Here is an 18,540-nt window from a genome sequence, read left to right as displayed (position 1 = left end):
CAAGGAGTCAGAAGTCTATTTTTGTGTCAAGATCAGTGGAGTAGGTCGTCACTGAACACTAGGCTCTTAGCTTTTATATGTTATTTTTTGCCACTGTTGCTTAATTATTCAAATGTTGCTGTTTTTGTTCTGCGCTTTTGTGCCACTGCAATTTTCTTATTATGGTACACATCAAGGTTTTCTTATCTTTTTGAATGTTTATTATAAAAATGTTATCACTGTTAATGGCATCTGCTTTGTTTGTTCCATGTTGTGTCACATTTTTTCTGTCCCTACAGATGGTGAGCTACAGCAGCCCCTCAGTCTACTCTCTGCTTCTATGGATAAGACTATGATTCTGTGGGCCCCCGAGGAGGGATCTGGAGTCTGGGTGGAGCAGGTCAGTGGAATACAAAGAGCCTCAGGGCTACACCTATACGCTTACTCCTCTACACCTTCTGTACAATGAAATCCCCCCAAAGCTGATGCCCGCTGCGGCTCTGCTGGCCGCTCCCAATGTTGCCTCCCCGTTTCCTCCTGTCGGTGCGTGCCATCACTTCCTGCTTGCTCTGATATTGAGGTGTCGGGAACAGAGGTGATAGACATTGATGAAGAGGCACGCCGCACAGTGGAGTTTAGACGATCCCTCCTCTCCGCCCCTTCACTCTGCGTACTGAACCCCTGTTTTACAGCCCATTCCTTAACACACGCAACGGCGAGAGACGTTTCATAGCCTCCCCGATGCCTTCCTTATTGCATTTTGATCTTGTCATGTATTGATAATCAACATTTTCCTGTAGACTAACCCTAAGATTAATTATAATTACTACCTGTCTAACTTAAACACTAACCCAGTTAGTAACCCATATCTGAGCTTCAAACCACTTTGTTTGTCTAATAAAATCAGAATCAGAATAAAGTTTATTGCCATTTATCAATGAACAGGATTCACGGATATAGGAACTTGTCCTGGCGGTTCGGTGCAACACAAACATCAACACTGAACAATAAATACAAAAACAATGGACAATAAATAACTACCGGGTATTAAAAATGGGTAAGTGGAGTTAAAAATAGACATGATATATACACAAAATAAAATATGTGGTGCAATAAAAGTGAACAGTGCAGTGAGTGCAAAGTGCTTAGGAAGTGTTCATGAGTCCAACAGCAGAGGGAAAGAAACTGTTATTTTGACGGGAGGTTCTGGTCCGGATGGACCGTAGCCTCCTGCCTGAGGGGAGTGGCTCAAATAGTCCGTGTGCCGGGTGAAAAGGGTTGGCTGTGATCCGACCTGTTCGTCCCAGAGTCCTGCAGACGTACAGGTCCTGCAGAGATGGGAGTCTGCAGCCGATCACCTTCTCAGCTGAGCGCACAATGCGCTGTAGTCTTTGTTTGTCCCTGGCTGTGGCTCCAGCGTATCACACGGTGATGGAGGAGGTGAGGATGGACTCGATGATGGCCATGTAGAACTGCACCATCATCTCTGCTGGCAGCTTTGCTTTCTTCAGCTGCTGCAGGAAGTACATCCTCTGCTGGGTCTTCCCGGTGAGGGAGCTGATGGTGGGCCCCCACTTGAGGTCCCGGGTGATGGTGATACCGAGTAAGCGGAGGGAATCCACAGTAGAAAGTGCACTTCTGTCAAGGGGATCTGCTTTTTGTCCCCATGAGGGAGGTGGGTCCCCATGAGCAGAGTGTGAGACAGGTTTTGGTCCTCACATTGTGATAAATACAATGTTGCTCTTGCTATAGCAGTCACTTCACCATAATCGCACTTGAAGGTGCTGAGGAAGATGCTAGGTTCAATCAGATGCTTTTTGCGCCTTTGATCTCTTCATTCACATCCCGTCCTCGCTGCCCTCCCGCTAACAAAGGAACTATGATTAGAGCCCGGAGATACTTATTATTCACCTCTGTGTGATTAGACGGCGATGGTGGTCAGTGTGTAAGAAGAAAAGCTGAAATCTTCTCTGCTGCGGTAAATCTCCTCTCAGCTCACACTTTTTTTTATCTCGAGGCCCACGACCATAAATAAAAAATATCCCTCGCCCCACACCCACCTGGAATAACCTTTAGTTGAGTGTGAAACTGCATGGTATATGAGCCTCCACATTCACTTCTTTTTATGCTACTTTTAAAATGAGCAACACAGCCTTTGAACTGACGGCTTCTGTGCTTACAAAGAAAGCTTAACCTCTGAAGCTGTGTCACATGTATGCACTGATGCACATGGGAAAATGCAACATATTTACATAATGATTCCATGGTTACAAGAACAAGGCTTTCAGAAAAGATTTGATCTTTTTTATGTAGAACTTGATATTAGGGCTGTGGAGTTAATGTAATTTTAATCCAGATAGATATTCAGTCATTTTTAGCCGTCAATGATTTTGTTGAGAAATCCACAGTCAATCTTCTGTCAGTAAAAATGTGTGTTTCACCTTTAACGCAAATAACTTTGACTATTTTTGTTTTATAATTTGTTTTTATGTTGCTGTGGGCTCTCAATAGTCTTGAGTCACACCAAAATTATTAATTAGATACTTCAACCATTACTAATCTTTTATGACAGTCTCATGGCGAACGTAGCTCTTCAGCATAAATACTGCAGTTGGTCACCTAAAAAGGGAAACGCACCCACTAAACACTTTAACCAATGCACTAGAGATGTAGGCCTTTAGTTGTTTATTCAATTAATCGGTTGATGGTGTTTTAGTCAACCAATATTTGTGATGGTAAAATGTATTTATATTATAAGACTTTATCAGGGACAACGGCCAATAGGGACCATCCAAAGACATGCACGGTAGGTAAAATTGGCAACTGTAATTTGCCCCTAGTGAATGTTTGTGTCTCTGGGTTAACCCTACGACCCAGGGTGGACCCCCCTTCAAGGCCCAAAGACACTGGGATACGCTCTAGTCACCCGGGACCCCTAACGGTAGCAAGGGGTAGAATGAATATTATATACCGTGTATTTGTAATTGCCATGATATAAAGTATCCAGTTTGTGCTGCTCTGTGGTCATGAGTTCCAGTCTGTTGCATGTCCTTCCTTCTTGTCTTGTTCCCAATTCATGTAGCGCTGTCCTGACCATTAAATCCTACGGGATCCAGGTTTATGCCTCTGTCTTATGCCTCTGTCTTCATTAGTTAACTAATCGACTGGTAGAGCATGTCGACCAAGAATGGCTTTAGTCGACTACAGCCCTAAGAGTACTAACAGTACCATTTTTGGTGTAATCTTTTATTAACCTCTCTAAAGCCCAGGAAATCTACAGTTTTTGCCAGATCGCACTCTTTATTGGTAAACGGTCAGCCATGTGTGTCTTCTTAATTAGACAATCTTTACAAAGAACTGCTCCACATCGTCACACTGATTAGAGTAATTGTTGAGATTTAATGGTGAGCAGGGTTAGCAGTGGGTTGGCGAGGGCCCACCGCTGCGTAAAGCACATCTTACTAACGAGACACACTGGTAATTATCATCTCCGACTGACCACAGCAGGCCACCACAGCGCCTGCAGGGATCGTCAGTCTGGGTCTGTGAGCCGGCCTGCGAGAGAGGACTTATTTTCAGAGTCTCGTGCGTGCCCTACAGGTTAACGCTAATCCCAAAGGCCAACTGATGCACATTAATCTTCCAGTTAAATACAAACTGCGTATGTGAACAGAATCGAGGGCTCGAATCATTTTAAACTAAAACTCTTGACATCACATGTTGATTGGCTCCCGAAAGAGTTAATATTTTAATTTGTCTTTACCAACAAAGTTCTTGTAAAATTTGATATAAACATTTATATATTACATTATTTAATTCCATATATTTTATATATATAACACTGAGCAATTTGGTTTAAGTCCTTCCACTGAATAATTGTATATTAAGCATAGCCTAGTTATTGTCTGACAACCAAATGAAATTATATTGATTGTCATGATCTTCTCACATTACTGGTCCCAGGTGCCATGTGTGCTTTTCTGGTCTTGTCTGGGGCGCATCCAATGTGTGTCTGCAGAAATATATGGCTCTGTTCGTTGTCCTTGTTGTGTCCCTCCCCTCACTCTAACCAAGCTGCCGATAAGGCCCATATTGTTCCCCGCTCATAAACATGACAAATGAGTGCTGTGCATTTTTTTAAACTTGATTTACAGCAGCCTGTTACCTGGAGAATTTTTTAATCGATCTGCTTAATGTTGCATTTTGTTGTCTCTCAATTGCTCTGTGTTTTACTTGTCTGTTTGGCTCATCCCGTCGGTGTGTGGATGGTGCCATTCAACGCAGAGGCTCGGCTTTATTGCCGTCATTAGTCGGGCTGTGCACGGCCTGTAGACGAGCATAATTTTGAAGGTCAGCAATGACCAGGGCAGCCTTCTTATAAAAGGGCCAGATGATTTAAGAGAACACTATATACTGCCATGTACAGCACCTGTTTGCCTTGTGTATTACAGATGCCTTTACAGACAGAGGAAGTGATCAGTGTTCAGGTTTTTTAGCCCACCTGACATTTGCATCTTTATATCCATGATCATAAGAATGCTTTACTTTCTGCAATAATCCATTTAATGAAATGTGTTCCTACTGTAATAAACACACCATTTGTTTGAAGATTAACATTACAACATTTTAATTATTTTTTACATTGCTTCTAATTATTTTGGTCTAAGCCTGTAATCCTGCATAGAATTCAACTTGTTATGCAACAGACACAATACAGTGTTTGTAATGTTTTCTAATTTTGTCCTGATTTGTTTGATTTTCTTTGGGGAGTATAATTTTAATGAAAGGATGTGTATTTTCTAAATGTATAGCGTAATCTCTTATGAAACAGAAGGTCAGGAGTGGCCGAGTCCATTACAGTGAGAGGCTAAGATCACTTTTTGTGTCTTTATAATTGGTGCCAACATTTAAGTTAAATTGCCCTTGGTGTTCCAGTCTACTAAATTCAATGGGAAGTGGCCTGAAAACACAAAAGGGAGATTTTGACAGGTTCTGAAGTACCTAAAGAACACATTTTTTTCTTCTTCACCTGACCCAAAAGGCACTGCATGTGTGCTTTCTCAAATTGGATTGTGATTACAGTGTGGTCCCCTCCTCTCTCAGTCTTCACACTGTCTACGATCGGTTCTGTGTCGCCAAGCAGAAGGTCACAAGCTCTCGGCCAAATCCAATTTATGTAAATCCTTTTGTTTTTCTCATGCCTTCCCATTTTTGCGATTAGTTGTTTAGTATGAGGCCCAAGTACGGTATTCAAATTGTATTTTGGGAGAAAAATTTTATGTAGTTCTAATAGAATCCATCTTCATGATTTTATTGGAACCGTTACACTAGATTTATAGGGTTGAAAATGTTTTTATTTTTGTACTGAAAACTGGTACTTTTTGCTCGAACATCCCTTCTACATGATTCACTTATTCTTGTATCGGTCATTCAACGAAAATGTGATGGCACTTATTCAGAAGTGAATGTTATCCGTCCATCAAATCTTTTTATGGATTTGCGTCTTTCACACCAGGTGCGTGTTGGAGAGGTTGGCGGAAACACACTGGGTTTCTTTGGCTGCCAGATGAGTCCGGATGGTTGCATGATCATGGCTCACGCTTTCCATGGCGCTCTGCATCTCTGGTGTAAAGACCAAGGTGACGAGGTGACTGTCTAAACCACACTGATGCTTATGTTGTGCAACATTTTTGATGACCTCTGAAACATATTTTCTAAACTGACTGGCAGGACACACATGCCTTTTCAAACTAAGTTAGTGCCAGTAACAAATTTAATTATAACGAGCTTCTTGTCTGCCTGTCTTGTTGACGTTGATTGATTGTAGAGATGGGTTTAAAAAATCGATTTTCCGATTTTTAATCGATTTTCAATGACCGATTATCAATTCGTACGTCCAAAGATCGATTTTTTTTTAAATTTTATTTATTTTTTTAAATTAAAATTATTTTCTACATTTCCCTCAGTGAACTTCAATCTACCTTCAAGAAAGATAATTCAGGACTCCTGGATTATCTTTCTTGAAGGTAGATTGACCCTTAACCTTTTCATCAGTCTTCCAGCCATCAGTAACTACCAATACTTGTAAGATTTGCTGTTTAATATTGATATAATACTAGTTTTAATATGTTGCTTCTCTACACAGTCATGAAGTGAAGGAAACGGTTCAAATACATTTTTCATTTTTAATAACATTAACGGATCGAATCGAAATCGAATCGGAAATCAGATCGAAATCAGAGCGAATCGGATGGGATCTGAGAAATCGGAAAAAAAAACGATTTTGAAACGTAAAAATCAGAATCGAATTGATTCTTGAAATTTGAATCGAAACCCAGCTCTGATTGCATTAAAGGAACAGGATTTTTCAGACACGATTTTATTATAAAGTATGCACGTCCTCAAAGGCATGATATTCTTCAGTTAAGTTAATGTTAGTAATCCAAATAAGGAATGTACAGTTGAGTCACATGGAGACATTTTTCTGATTGTGTGTGCACAGGGGCAGTGGAGACCTGCTGTGGTCATATCTGGTCATTTTAATGCAGTCCAAGACCTGAGCTGGGATCCTGAGGGAGAGTTTATCCTCAGCGTGGGCTCAGACCAGACTACGAGACTCTTCACACCGTGGAAGAAAAATGATGGCAAACAGGTAACTAGAATTTTACACGTGTCCTTCATGCAGTATATAAACATAGTAAAGTGCGTCGGTGTAATCCCTCATTCGTCCAGGCGTGTTCCATAGTAGAAAAAGCTTCAGTTGTAGTCATCTGGACTCAGTTAGAAAAAAATAGACGTTTCGACTCTCTCTCCCTTTCGACCCTGGGTCTCACAAAGACAAAGAGGATTCTAATAGTCCATTAAAATTCTGAATAGGCTAGCTCGGTAGATACAAGGGGGGAGTTTCTGTTGAAACAAACAACTCTTTCTACTCCAGGAAGGCTCCGCCCAATGGGCTGGTCTTACCACAGAAGAGTATAAATATCGGAGTTCCCGACCTAAATTCTGTTATTGACAATGACTCTTGGATGAGAGTCGAAACGTCTATTTTTTTCTAACTGAGTTCAGATGACTACAACTGAAGCTTTTTCTACTATAGTAAAGTGCAGCAATAATCAGGGAAAGACTTTCTATGACTAGTGCAATTTATGTTTCTAGTTGACCTGGCATGAAATCTCCAGGCCTCAGATCCATGGCTACGACATGCAGTGCTTGGCCATGGTTGGTAGGTTCCAGTTTGTTTCTGGGGCTGATGAGAAAGTCTTAAGAGTTTTTCAAGCTCCTCGGAATTTTGTGGAAAACTTTGCCAATATTTCTGGAATCTGTAGAGAGAGGCTTCTCATGACGGGTGTAAGTAAACTTTTCCCAAAATCAATCATCCAAGAGTTACTAAATAGAACTTTTTTAACTTTATCCTATTTGTTTTTCCAGGATGCTGCCAACCTCCCTGAAGGAGCAAGTACACCTGCCTTGGGCTTGTCTAACAAGGCTGTTTTTCAAGGTGACGTCTTCGTCAGCTCTGCATCTTTTTTACATAGATGCTTCTTTCAAGTTCATTAAGCCTTGGTTTGTTTGTTAGTACAGTATGTTAGAAAATAACTGAAAAGTAAGGGTTTCTGAGTCTCTTTATGCAATATCTTATACGCCAGAAATAATACTTTATTGCTGAATGCTTTTACTGGCTCCTGAAAAGCTTTACTACATGGTCTTATTTTCCTTGTCTTAATACTTTCAACTTGCAGGCGACCTTGTTCAGAAAAGCAGTGAGGGCGAAGATAAGTTCAACAGAGTGTCTGATCAATACCAGGAGTCGTACTTCCACCCGCTCAACATGACAGGTAGTGAAAATGGCCCCCTTCTTCCACATGACCTTATTTCCACCTCTCCTGTCTGGTTGCTCTACAGTTAGACTATGATTCATATTCTTGGCATTGATGGGATTTCATGTCTGCCTGTCGCTGACCGGACACCCATAAGACGCAATGATCTGGAGCCAAACGGACAGTTGTTTTTGTGCCTGTGTGTTGTCCCGCTGGGTGCCTGTAGCCTCAGGTCTGCTCTGGGCCACTAGACTCACAAGCAGAACAGAGTTGGGGGAAGGGCAGAGAGAAAGTATTGTAGGGCTGCAACTCAGTGTAATCCCTCATATTGGCAAGCTATGAGAGAAAATATTTAACTTTATGATGTAAAGTGGTGTTCCACAAAACGTAGAAAAAGGCAGAGTTGTGTAAATGTCACATTAAGGATGTTTCTTTACATTTTACTGAATGAAGGTGTGTGCAGTGAGTGGTCACTCCTGGCTATAATTGTGTTGGCAGTTTTTCGGTGTTGAGTTAGTCCATTGTCACCCTTTTTATTGTTCATCTGGTTTTACTTGCAGTAGTGTGTGTGATTGTATGAACCAAAGTGAAGACAATGCAGCAGAACACTTTAAAACCCCTGGGCGATAGAGGCTGTCATCAACATGATTGAAGCCACTCCTTAATCTGCAATGCTAATTGGAAAGCAGTTTATGTGATTGCAAAGTTGAAGTATCGATGACCCAGGGCTGCGTAGAACGCAGTCAAGTGCAGAGCCGGTTATTAACAATGCATTTTACTTTTCTGCTTGGTTCCTGAGGTTAAAGGACTTATTAAGCAATAATGGGAGGCCATTGACCAGTAACGTCATACAAGCTGTATTCTATGTGATGTGTATGCTTTGTCTCACTCCACGCAAAAAACTGGACGTATAAGAATTTCAGATAAGACTGCAGTTGTTTCTAAATATCTTTTTAGGGAAAAAGTATGAAGGGTGCTGTCATGGCGGCAAACGCCACAAGAATCTGGGTGTGAATGTGAGAGAATGTGAGAAACATTGTCTGGAGGCGATCGCTTGTGTGAGTGCAGTGTTTGTCTGCTGCTTACTTTCCCTCTTCTCGCTCTTGTGCCTGTCAGGCACTCGCCAGGCTTTATCTGCCGCTCTATGGATTAAAAGAACAGGGATTTTAAAAAGAGGGAAATTATAATAGCCACTTGGGTGTAATCCACATTTAGTAAACTGCAAACCGGTAGTAGTTGAATCTTAAACTGCTCTCTTTTAATGTAGTTATGTAAGAATATTTTTGGTGTATGTACTGATTTTTTTTTTTAATGTGTGTGCACAGAGCCTCCGCCCGAGGACCATCTTCTTCAAAACACTCTGTGGCCGGAGGTTCAGAAACTGTAAGTACACGAGCTAGGTCTTACGGGTTTAAACATTTAAAAACAATTCTTCGCACAAAAGTTGTGACTTTGTGAAGCTATTGATGGACGTCTTTCAATAGATTATTTTAGGGCTAAATGCTTCTTTCCACTGAGTCACAAAAAACCTTGCTACCTCAGAAAGAAAATAGTACCTAAAATAATTGTATTACAGAGACTTGCAGGAGAAGAAGTCCACGTCTTGGTCTGGTAAAAAGGAGAGAACATAGATGTCATCAGCGACAGCCCCTTTATCGAGGGGGAACACTCGAGAGTTACGCTTAGTGTTGCTTGTGTTCTAAAAGGAAAAGATTTCACAAGCCTCAGGGCTTTATTTTTGTCAAAACAGAAAAATCAGCTGCTCCTTCCACTGCGCTGGGTTTATGCTTCTTCACATAAGTAACAACATGTGGAATTTATTTGATTAATTTCTCAAGTACCGTTAATTCAGACAGCGCTTAGAGTTGTTAACATTTCACAATTTCTGGCTATTGACCTCATGATCTCTGCACTCTAGCCTTTCTTTTAGAATAATCTGTGGCACTTATCATATCATAGGCCTCTTGGGCCTGATCAGTTGACACAAACTTTAACAGTAAAGCCTTGTAAACATCATGGTTTAGCAAAAGCAATTCTCTAAAAAAAAAAGAAGAAAAACTGTATCTTGGTCATTTTCATTAAATCTTGGCTTTACGGGTAAACTGGTGCCCACATCAAACAGACTGGGCCCTCTGCCAGATGATGAAAATGATTTGTCACCCAAAGTCATTTACCATTTTGCCATCAAGTATCAAATTCAATTTCTATTGTTGCAAGTTCGATTTCATATTTTCCATTTCCTGTCTGACCTGTTCCAATTCATCTTTTTGTCTATTTTTCCTCTAGTTCAAATTGTAGAAATGTTAAGCTTTTTGCAGTGCTCATAACTTAACCCATCAGAATTGACAGAAACCAGTTCAGGTTTTAAATGAACTAGTAAAGCCAACTGAAGCTCTCCCTCTGTCCAGCCACTTCTTTCAAACCGTGCGGTGAAAATAAAGTTTCCGATTTAGTCTTTTTGATGTTCCAGTTTGAATTTAAAGCTAGAACGCATTATAAAAAAAACACTGGTTTTAACAATGACATGGATGTATTATTATTATTATACATTATTGATCGCCTTTTTACACTTTAAGATAAGATAAGATAAGATATTCCTTTATTGTCCCACATGGGGAAATTTCATTGGTGCAACGCAGGTAGATACAGAGGTAGATACAGAAGAACAGATCACTTATAGGAAGTCTGAAAAACACTTTCAGTAGAAGATCTCTTATAAATAAATAAAAACTCCCATTGACAAATAAATAAATAAATACCATTTCATGTGATCCCGACAGTAATTGCACATGAATATGTGTCATGACAGCACATAGATTGCACATGAATTTCACAGTAATTGCACATGAATTTCACAGTAATTGCACATGAATTCCAACAGCAATTGCACATACGACAGAATTGCACATCAGTATTAGGTTAGGTCAGTATTGCGACGGGATAACGTGACGATCTCCGGGTAAGACGACTGTTGTCCGCAGTTTCATGAGTTCCTCCTTTGTGGAAACGCGGTACGGCGGGGGGCGGGGCCGGAGCCGGGGGACTCAATCCAGCCGAATAAAGTCAAAACAAGTCAATTTAAAGCGATTCCAGTGCGTGTCCCGATCGTTGGTGAAGTTCCTCTTTCATATAAACGTGTATATAAACGTGTACCGACGACACGCCGTACTTTAGCGCGGCCGGAGGGCGCGGGGGGGGGGGGGGGGGGCTCACTCGGGGCTAGCTCACGTCACAACAACACAACGAACGCAACGAAAAACGCTCAAATCCAGCCGAAAAAAGTCAAAAACAGTTGAATTAAAAAACTATTCCAGCGCGTGTCCCTATCGTACAGTAAAATAGAAAAAATATACTAACTATATTTACAAAATATAGGAGATAAAGCACAATAAGTGTGAGAAAGAAGAGAGAGCGTTTACACCGGGCTGCCTTATGTTTTAACACCGCATTGTGCCTACATGCCACGCTTCTAAGTCTCTGCAGTGTTTAAAGTCTTCCACAGTCATTTTCACTCGGCTGACAACTCGGAACAAGCAGGTGATCGTCAGCAAGCTAAAAGTAATTAAGTTCTGAATGAGCGCCATCACTGTTCATCGGAATCATGCACAGGCTCTAGTCATCATAAATCAGTGTTTTAATTTCACACTCTGTCTCATAATCACCTGTCAAACGGCTACCAAGCGCACCCGCCATCATGTGACGCCGTGGAACAACAGAATAGTTAATTTTCTGTCAGAGCTGAAGGATTCCATTTTCACAGCCCTCTCCTCACAAAGTTCACCCAGCCTCGTGCGTGTGATGTGCGTGATGAACGTGTGTGTACATGAAACGGTTGTTCTCTGTCACCTCCAGGTACGGCCACGGCTTTGAGATGTTCTGTCTGGCGGCGGACAGAGGTGGGACACTGGTGGCGTCTGCGTGCAAGGTCAGCGTCCACAACACCTCAGGGCAAGAGGGCGAGCAACGGGGGAAAAGGCTTTGTCGGCACTAGGCACGTCCAAGAATCAGTTTTGTTTATTAACATCCCAATTAGCCCCTGAATTATGAGTCGCTATTCTTCCTGGGGTCTCTTCAAGTTTATCACATGTATTTTAGTTTTATCTCTCACGGAAAAATGCATATCACCTTTATTTTTCTCTAAATTATGTATCTAGGGTTTAAATTTACTATTAATTGTTGTCCCTCAGCGATATAGGTAATAGACTTTCTTTGGGTGCTACAAAAATAGATTGGATCGGCTTGGATATCAGTGTGGTTTGTGTATTTATCTCCTAATTAGTGAATTGAAGGAGAGTTCTTCCTTCTGCCCAATGTACCTACTTCTTTATTCATGGCATTGTCCTTGTAAAGCCTCCACAAAAATAATTTGTCTCTGTGTTGAGATTTTCTTTCTGAATGTCATCTGATCCGCTGTGTGTGGTTCTAGTGTGTCTGTCCTCCCTATTAACTCCAGCTGAAGTCACTTACAAATGAAATAATACATTATCTGGGTGGCTTGAAACGGCTTTGTTTTCTGTACATAAATAATTTAGTCCTAAGCAAACTCGCACAACCAAAAAATCAGGTGAACTGTGCTTTATTTTAAATGTAGTAACAAATGTGTCACTACGTTTCAAAATGGTGTTCTACTTCTATAATCTCTAATCTAACACCAGGAGTTAATGTAAGTGACTGTTCCAAGCAGAAATGAAATGGATAGGGCTGTGTAATGTCTCCAAAGATGTTTCTGTTTTTTGCTTGTTCCTTAAAGTCTTTGTTCTTTTAGGCCACTAAAACGGAGCATGCTTCCGTCTTGCTGTGGGACACTAGCAGCTGGCGCCAGGTGCAGGCGCTGTCCTATCACACGCTCACTGTCACTCAGATGGCCTTCTCCCCTGATTCTAAATTCCTATTGGCAGTTTCCCGTGACCGCACCTGGTCTTTATGGAAACGCAATTCTCCCACATCTGAAAATTCAGGTAAGGTTGCCTATCACTGCAAATTGACAGAAGACCTACAGTATGATGCATTTTTCTGGTATTTTTAGTCTTGAACTAAATATACTGTAACTGTAGACTGTAAACTGCAGATTATAAATACACATATTGTTGACTGTAAACCAAAATATGGCCTATTATATTTTTACCCTACATCTATGACCTTGAGTCAGTTTTTGTGTTTTTTGTGTTTTTTGAATATTTGCGAACACGTAAAGAGCAGTAGGTGTGGTGAAAACAAACATGTTCTGAGCTTTCAAGTCTTGAATGCAAGACAAACATTTATAGATCAAAATACAACTTTGAGTAAACTATTGATGAAAGAACACTGTTGTAACAATGTTAAAAGTTCATAAAAGTCCATTTTACATAAAATATCCCCTTTAAGACCTGAAATCTAAATAGGGTATGTTTATTATCTTATTATTAGAGAGAATCTAATACAAATTGCCAAAGACTTTAGATGGAGCTGGCTCTAGTTAATTAATACACAATATGAATAAACAAGGTAAGAGTCCAAAGCAATTTCCATGTCCATCTGGTATCATTGGAACAAATCTCTAATTATAAAATAGAAGGCAAGGATTTTTTCACACATGTCAAAATTGATTATAAAATTCAAATCTAATTTATTAATGGATTCTGCATAAATCCTCTGTCTCTCTCGATTCTTCAAGCTTTTATTTCAAGTTGCAGATCAAGTATCGTGTGGAGGAGAAAAAGGCACCTCCATAACAGTTCAGTTGTTGTTTTGCAGATGTGAGAGGAAATGTGTCTATATGTCACTCAGTTAATGTGTTTAGGTTGACCTGCGCGTGCACAACTTGGCAGTGCAGCGGTGACGTTAATGGCTGGAGAAGGAGATTTGTTTGTAGAAGGTCATTGCTGTCAGAGACAGCGTGTGAAAACAAATGAATGAGAAATCATCTGTGGCTTCTAAAGAGCGTCTTGAACCAGGCAAAACGTGTTTACTAGGCTGCTCCTGCGTGAGCGACTGTGTGTTGAAATGAGTGACGGAGCATTGGTATACAGCTGACCTGAAATGCCTGCTCCGGCAGAAAGAAATGAGTACAGTACAAATACAGCTAATTATAGTAAATGTTTCTGGTACATTGAACTCATCAGGTTATGTGGGATTGCTGTGTATTATGCATGAATAAAGAATTTCAGTATGTTTGATTGACCTTAGCTATGATTAACTTCTGTCATCAGACTTTTGAATATTGTCATGTTTGGAGTCATAGTGGTGGATTTTGGCCTAAAATACTAAGTCATCAGTTTTCTTGTTTTACTGCTTTATATTTGTGCATATGTATAAAAAACAAAGGTTTGAGTGTTCCTATTGGCTGAATTTAGGGCACCGTCATGGTAATGTTTGTTTGAGGGGAAAGCACAGAAGGGAGGGGGTGTCCCGTCTGCTGAATCACTCAAGGTGATTGTAAAAACACACACACTATGTCTGACAGAGCAGCGAAGGTTAAACGAAGTCAGAGCTTATCAAGCAAACCTCTTTGTCTCCTCTCTCACTGGTGTCCTACATTCTCCTCCTTCAGCATCCCGCCTTGTTCATCAAGGGCCTCTAATCCAAACACAAACATTACTTGATTAATTGTGTGGAGTTTGGTCAATTTAGACCTCACTCAAGGCACTGGTGCTGCCTCACAATAGTGAACGTGTCCTTATGTCAGATGTCTTGACTTAACGGTTGATCAGGACATCCACAGACACACTTTAATTGCAAGACATCCACAGCAGCACTTATGCTGTATATTTTGCTCTTCTATTGTGGGAAGAAGAGGGCAGCTGCTAGCCACGTCCAAATAAACACTCGGGGAGCGTCCATCTGCTGATTCAAAATAGGAATGTCAAGATTATTTGGTTATTCAATAATAGTGATTATTCAAGTCACAATATAATCGTAAGAACCAAAAAAAAATACCATAATCGTGACAATTGTAGAAGCAAAACAAGTATTTTTAGTTCAATCTATGGCCCAAAAAATAGACCTAAATGTTTTTGTAATATTTAACTTTATTTTTTCTTTCAGAAAGTTACATTTTGTAAAGCGGTCTCAAACTTAAATGTTAGACTACGAGAATGAAAGAAAATTTAGGATTTTACAGTTTGGTCACAGTCTCAATAATAGCGAATAATTGTTAAATTGTGATGTTTTTCTCACAATAATCGTAGCACTTAAATTTGTCATTGTAACATGTAACAAGTTCAAAATGGCCATAAAGAGTGCTATGTCATAAAGCAGAGCTGACTGAGACGAAGGGCTCATGATTGTGCTCTCCTGCACCTGCATTTGTTATTTAAGGTCAGACGTTGTAATGCTGTATTCAGAGCACTCTGTGGGTCACTATAAGAAGTTGAAAGGCTGTTGTTGATGCTTGGACTCATTCTGTCTGTCTGGTGTTTGTTTTGTTTGTAGAGCGCTTCTCTCTTTGCGCACACACAGCCAAGGAGTCAGCCGTACACTCCCGCATCATCTGGTCATGTGACTGGAGCCCAGATGGGGCATACTTCACCACATGCAGTAGAGACAAAAAGGTAACTACTGTCTATAGATTCCATAGAACAGAAAGCCTGTAGTTGTATTCTTCTGACTTCATGGAATAAGAAATAATTTAAAACAAAAATCAGAATAATCCATCAGCAATTTTTGATGAGATTAAGGTAGGAGTGTGCATTGCCTCTAATCTGACCATATACCGTATATCACAATTCACTGATGACAGGACGTTTTTTTAGCCTGTAGGCTTTATTAGACAGGACAGTTGAGCATGAAACAGGGATGAGAGAGAAGGGAGGACATGCAGTAAACTGTTCTCACTCTGGTATGCGATGCTGAATAACTCATGGAGAAGTTGATACTTTGGTGGTAACACTGGACACTTCAAGTCCTGTTTCCAAAAGCAGTACATTTCCTGTCACTACTTCTTTAAAGTATTCATTTGTGTAGCAGGGTTTGAAAGAATGGATGCTTAGAGTGCTGACCTCTACTGTCCTGGCTAAATTGACCACATTTTGGCCACAATTGTCTTTCATTCATTAATTGATTTAATTAATATGTACAATGTCATCAAAATATTGCAATACTGGTATCGGCGTATCGCAACTGAAAGTATCAACATCCCTTCTTACAAATGGTACTTATACAGAATATGTTTACATTTTAATTGAGGAAAGCATGTTTACATTTAACTGCAAAGCCAAGGTGGAATATGTCTGAAGTTTGCTCAATTATCATTTTTGTTTTTGTTCTCTTAATAGAAAACATGGCTGTGTTTATGAGAGTTGTTGTCACAGTTCTTCAATTTGTCCAGGTGATTGTGTGGGGCAGAATAGAGGCTGAGCACTGTGACGTCAAACCCTGCTCTTCTATTCTGGATGTAGGTGACTCTGCCACAGCTGTAGCATTCTGCCCTGTCTTTTCTTCTGCAAACAGGTACATCTAAATACTGACTTACGAAATACTGAGGAACACATTGTTAATACACCTGTTCTGTACAGTTACCTGCTTGCAGTGGGCCTGGAGTCTGGCAGGATCCTTTTGTACAAGTGGACTCCTGGCCTGATGCCTGCTTCTGACTGGATCTTTTGTGGACAGACGGACGGCTCGTATCCTACCATAGATTAATTAGATGCATGTATGGTATTTGGTAGTAACATGTGATGAATGAATGAATGAAAGATTTTTATGCGAGACATCTTACTTTTTGGCAGAGAATTTGCCACCTCTGCCTATTTTGATAGTTGTTGCAGTTCTTTGTGTTGCCCCTAAAGCTGTGCCCTCTTCAGACCTTTTCCTTCACCGCCCTCTATCGCAGACAGAGTCACTGTTTGGCGGTTAAGCGGCTTCGCTGGCGGCCCAGGCCTGGCCGTGCGGGTCATGTCCACAGTTGTGGGGTCGCGCAGGAGAAAGAGAAAAGCGGACAGACTGACAGTGAGAGCTCCTGGGCACAACTCTGCAGTGCCAGCGCGGACCACTCTGTCAAAATCTTCACCATCAACAAACAAGCTCTTTAGCACCGCCAACACTGACACCATCATGTCCGTCGCCCACTGAGGAGCTGTGGGACAGGAGCCACAGCTGCTCCCTGGCACCGCGCTCCGGCCATGAGACAATTCGGTCACAGTGCAGGCGGAGAACAGACCCTCCGCTGTCTCGCTGGCTGAGTTAAACTGTACGCCCTCGGGCAGCTATCCCACACGATCTAATTGACATATATATATTGGACGCCCAAGACATTTTTGGTTAAATTTTTTGTATGATGAGAGAAGCGTATGTAAAAATGTCTTTACTCGTTGTTATAATGTATTTTTATTGAATAAACCTAAACCTTAATCTTAAATATTTTTTCAGAGGTTTCCCATTTAAACCTGCTTTCTTCCACATTTTGTCTAGTATGAAGATCACATTCAGGAAGTGCATATTAGTCAACAGATTTTTAAGCCAGGCCACTTTTTTGTGATTCCTGCCTCCTAAAAAGGAATTTAACAATTAAACTTGCTTTCCACTCACGCGTCATGCAATGGAGAGATTTACCTTTTTCTTTTGTCTTAAACCCCTGCAATACCTCTACCTAACTAGATATAAAACATTTTAGCAGTGAAGCTGAACTGTTGAGATTTACTGAAGTCTAGGGGGTGCTCTTGCTGCCCGAGTCTGGACCTTAACGTAATCCTCAAGGACGGGAGAAGTCCGCCTGTTTGATTTACTGTAGGTTCAGCCAAGTGTGCTGTCATTACACGTCAGCCATACATTTATCTGTGAGAGATTGTAACTAGCAGTCATACGTCATCTTCTAATCACATATCAGTGGATGTAGGCATCAGTTTAACAGGCCACACACACTCCTCAGGGGGAACAGGGTGTTCATATCACAAATATCCTCACATATACAACATGATATAATTATCAAATTACTAGCTTTGCTCTTTCTACTTATAAATAAATGAGACCCTTAGCAGGGATTTTCATCAACATATTTGTGTGGTGGGGCTTTCTGCTCTGCATCCTGAGCAGAATACTAATATGGAAGCATATGCTCTTTCAGACGCCCTCTCCACTGTCCTTGACTGCTCGCACTGATGAGGTGAGATCGCCATAATGTTGTACTGAGAAGGGATTAGGAGTCACATCTGGGAAGCCTTGAATACTGCAAATTAATGGGCACAATAATGTTCCAGTGGCACAGGTAATAAAACACAGTCACAAAAGCTGAAAAACTGAAATCTCAAAGGGGCTTGAGGGGAATTCATATCATCATAATAATTACACTTATGCTTCTGGAGCCCTTCTCCCAGGCGTAGGACTCTATCTATGGTTAATTTAACATATTAAAATTGAGTCTGGTTTGTTGATAAGTCAAGATGATCAAGGTTAGGAATGTTGACCAAAAACACAATTTAGGAGATTTACAAGGCGCCAATATTATGGTATTGTGGCATTCATGTGGTACTATAAATGTTTTAAACTAATTTAAATTAAATTAAAATAAAGAAAATAAAACCAACAACGCCACCGGGCTTACACCCGGAAAACTAACTAAAAAGGACACACAGATTCGTTCTTGATTATACAGAGGCAGATTCCAGTTTCACATGTAATTTATTTAAATTAGTTTAAAACATTTATAGCACCACCAGAATGCCACACCCCGGCGCCGCCGGCAGGATCCTCGATTTCAAAAATACTTTAACACAGGCTTAGGTAACACAGTTCGTATCAGTTCTTTATGCGTGGATGTATAGTCTTT

General features: G+C 40.7%; 1 protein-coding gene across 2 annotated transcripts in view; it reads left to right on the top strand.

Moving 5' to 3' along the window:
- elp2 (elongator acetyltransferase complex subunit 2) overlaps positions 1-17,133 on the top strand; it is a 24,198-nt gene extending 7,065 nt beyond the window's left edge. Inside the window, exons 10-22 of one of the 2 annotated variants that reach the window (XM_072447561.1) lie at positions 279-379; positions 5,495-5,626; positions 6,482-6,631; positions 7,138-7,329; positions 7,411-7,480; positions 7,722-7,817; positions 9,125-9,182; positions 11,652-11,724; positions 12,565-12,757; positions 15,210-15,328; positions 16,105-16,226; positions 16,292-16,399; positions 16,609-17,133. In XM_072447561.1, the coding sequence (XP_072303662.1) occupies positions 279-379; positions 5,495-5,626; positions 6,482-6,631; positions 7,138-7,329; positions 7,411-7,480; positions 7,722-7,817; positions 9,125-9,182; positions 11,652-11,724; positions 12,565-12,757; positions 15,210-15,328; positions 16,105-16,226; positions 16,292-16,399; positions 16,609-16,807 (1,613 nt within the window). In that variant the 3' untranslated portion in view covers positions 16,808-17,133. Of the gene's footprint in view, positions 1-278; positions 380-5,494; positions 5,633-6,481; positions 6,632-7,137; positions 7,330-7,410; positions 7,481-7,721; positions 7,818-9,124; positions 9,183-11,651; positions 11,725-12,564; positions 12,758-15,209; positions 15,329-16,104; positions 16,227-16,291; positions 16,400-16,608 lie in introns of both variants that reach the window. The other variant, XM_072447562.1, reaches the window with a different exon arrangement.
- The last annotated feature ends 1,407 nt before the right edge of the window (positions 17,134-18,540 follow it).

The sequence above is a fragment of the Eucyclogobius newberryi genome, unplaced genomic scaffold (genome assembly GCF_026437365.1).
Source record: "Eucyclogobius newberryi isolate DKJ021-1_F unplaced genomic scaffold, fEucNew1.0.hap1 SCAF_16, whole genome shotgun sequence".
Classification (NCBI taxonomy): Eukaryota; Metazoa; Chordata; class Actinopteri; order Gobiiformes; family Gobiidae; genus Eucyclogobius; species Eucyclogobius newberryi.
This window is presented reverse-complemented; position numbering and strand designations above follow the sequence as displayed.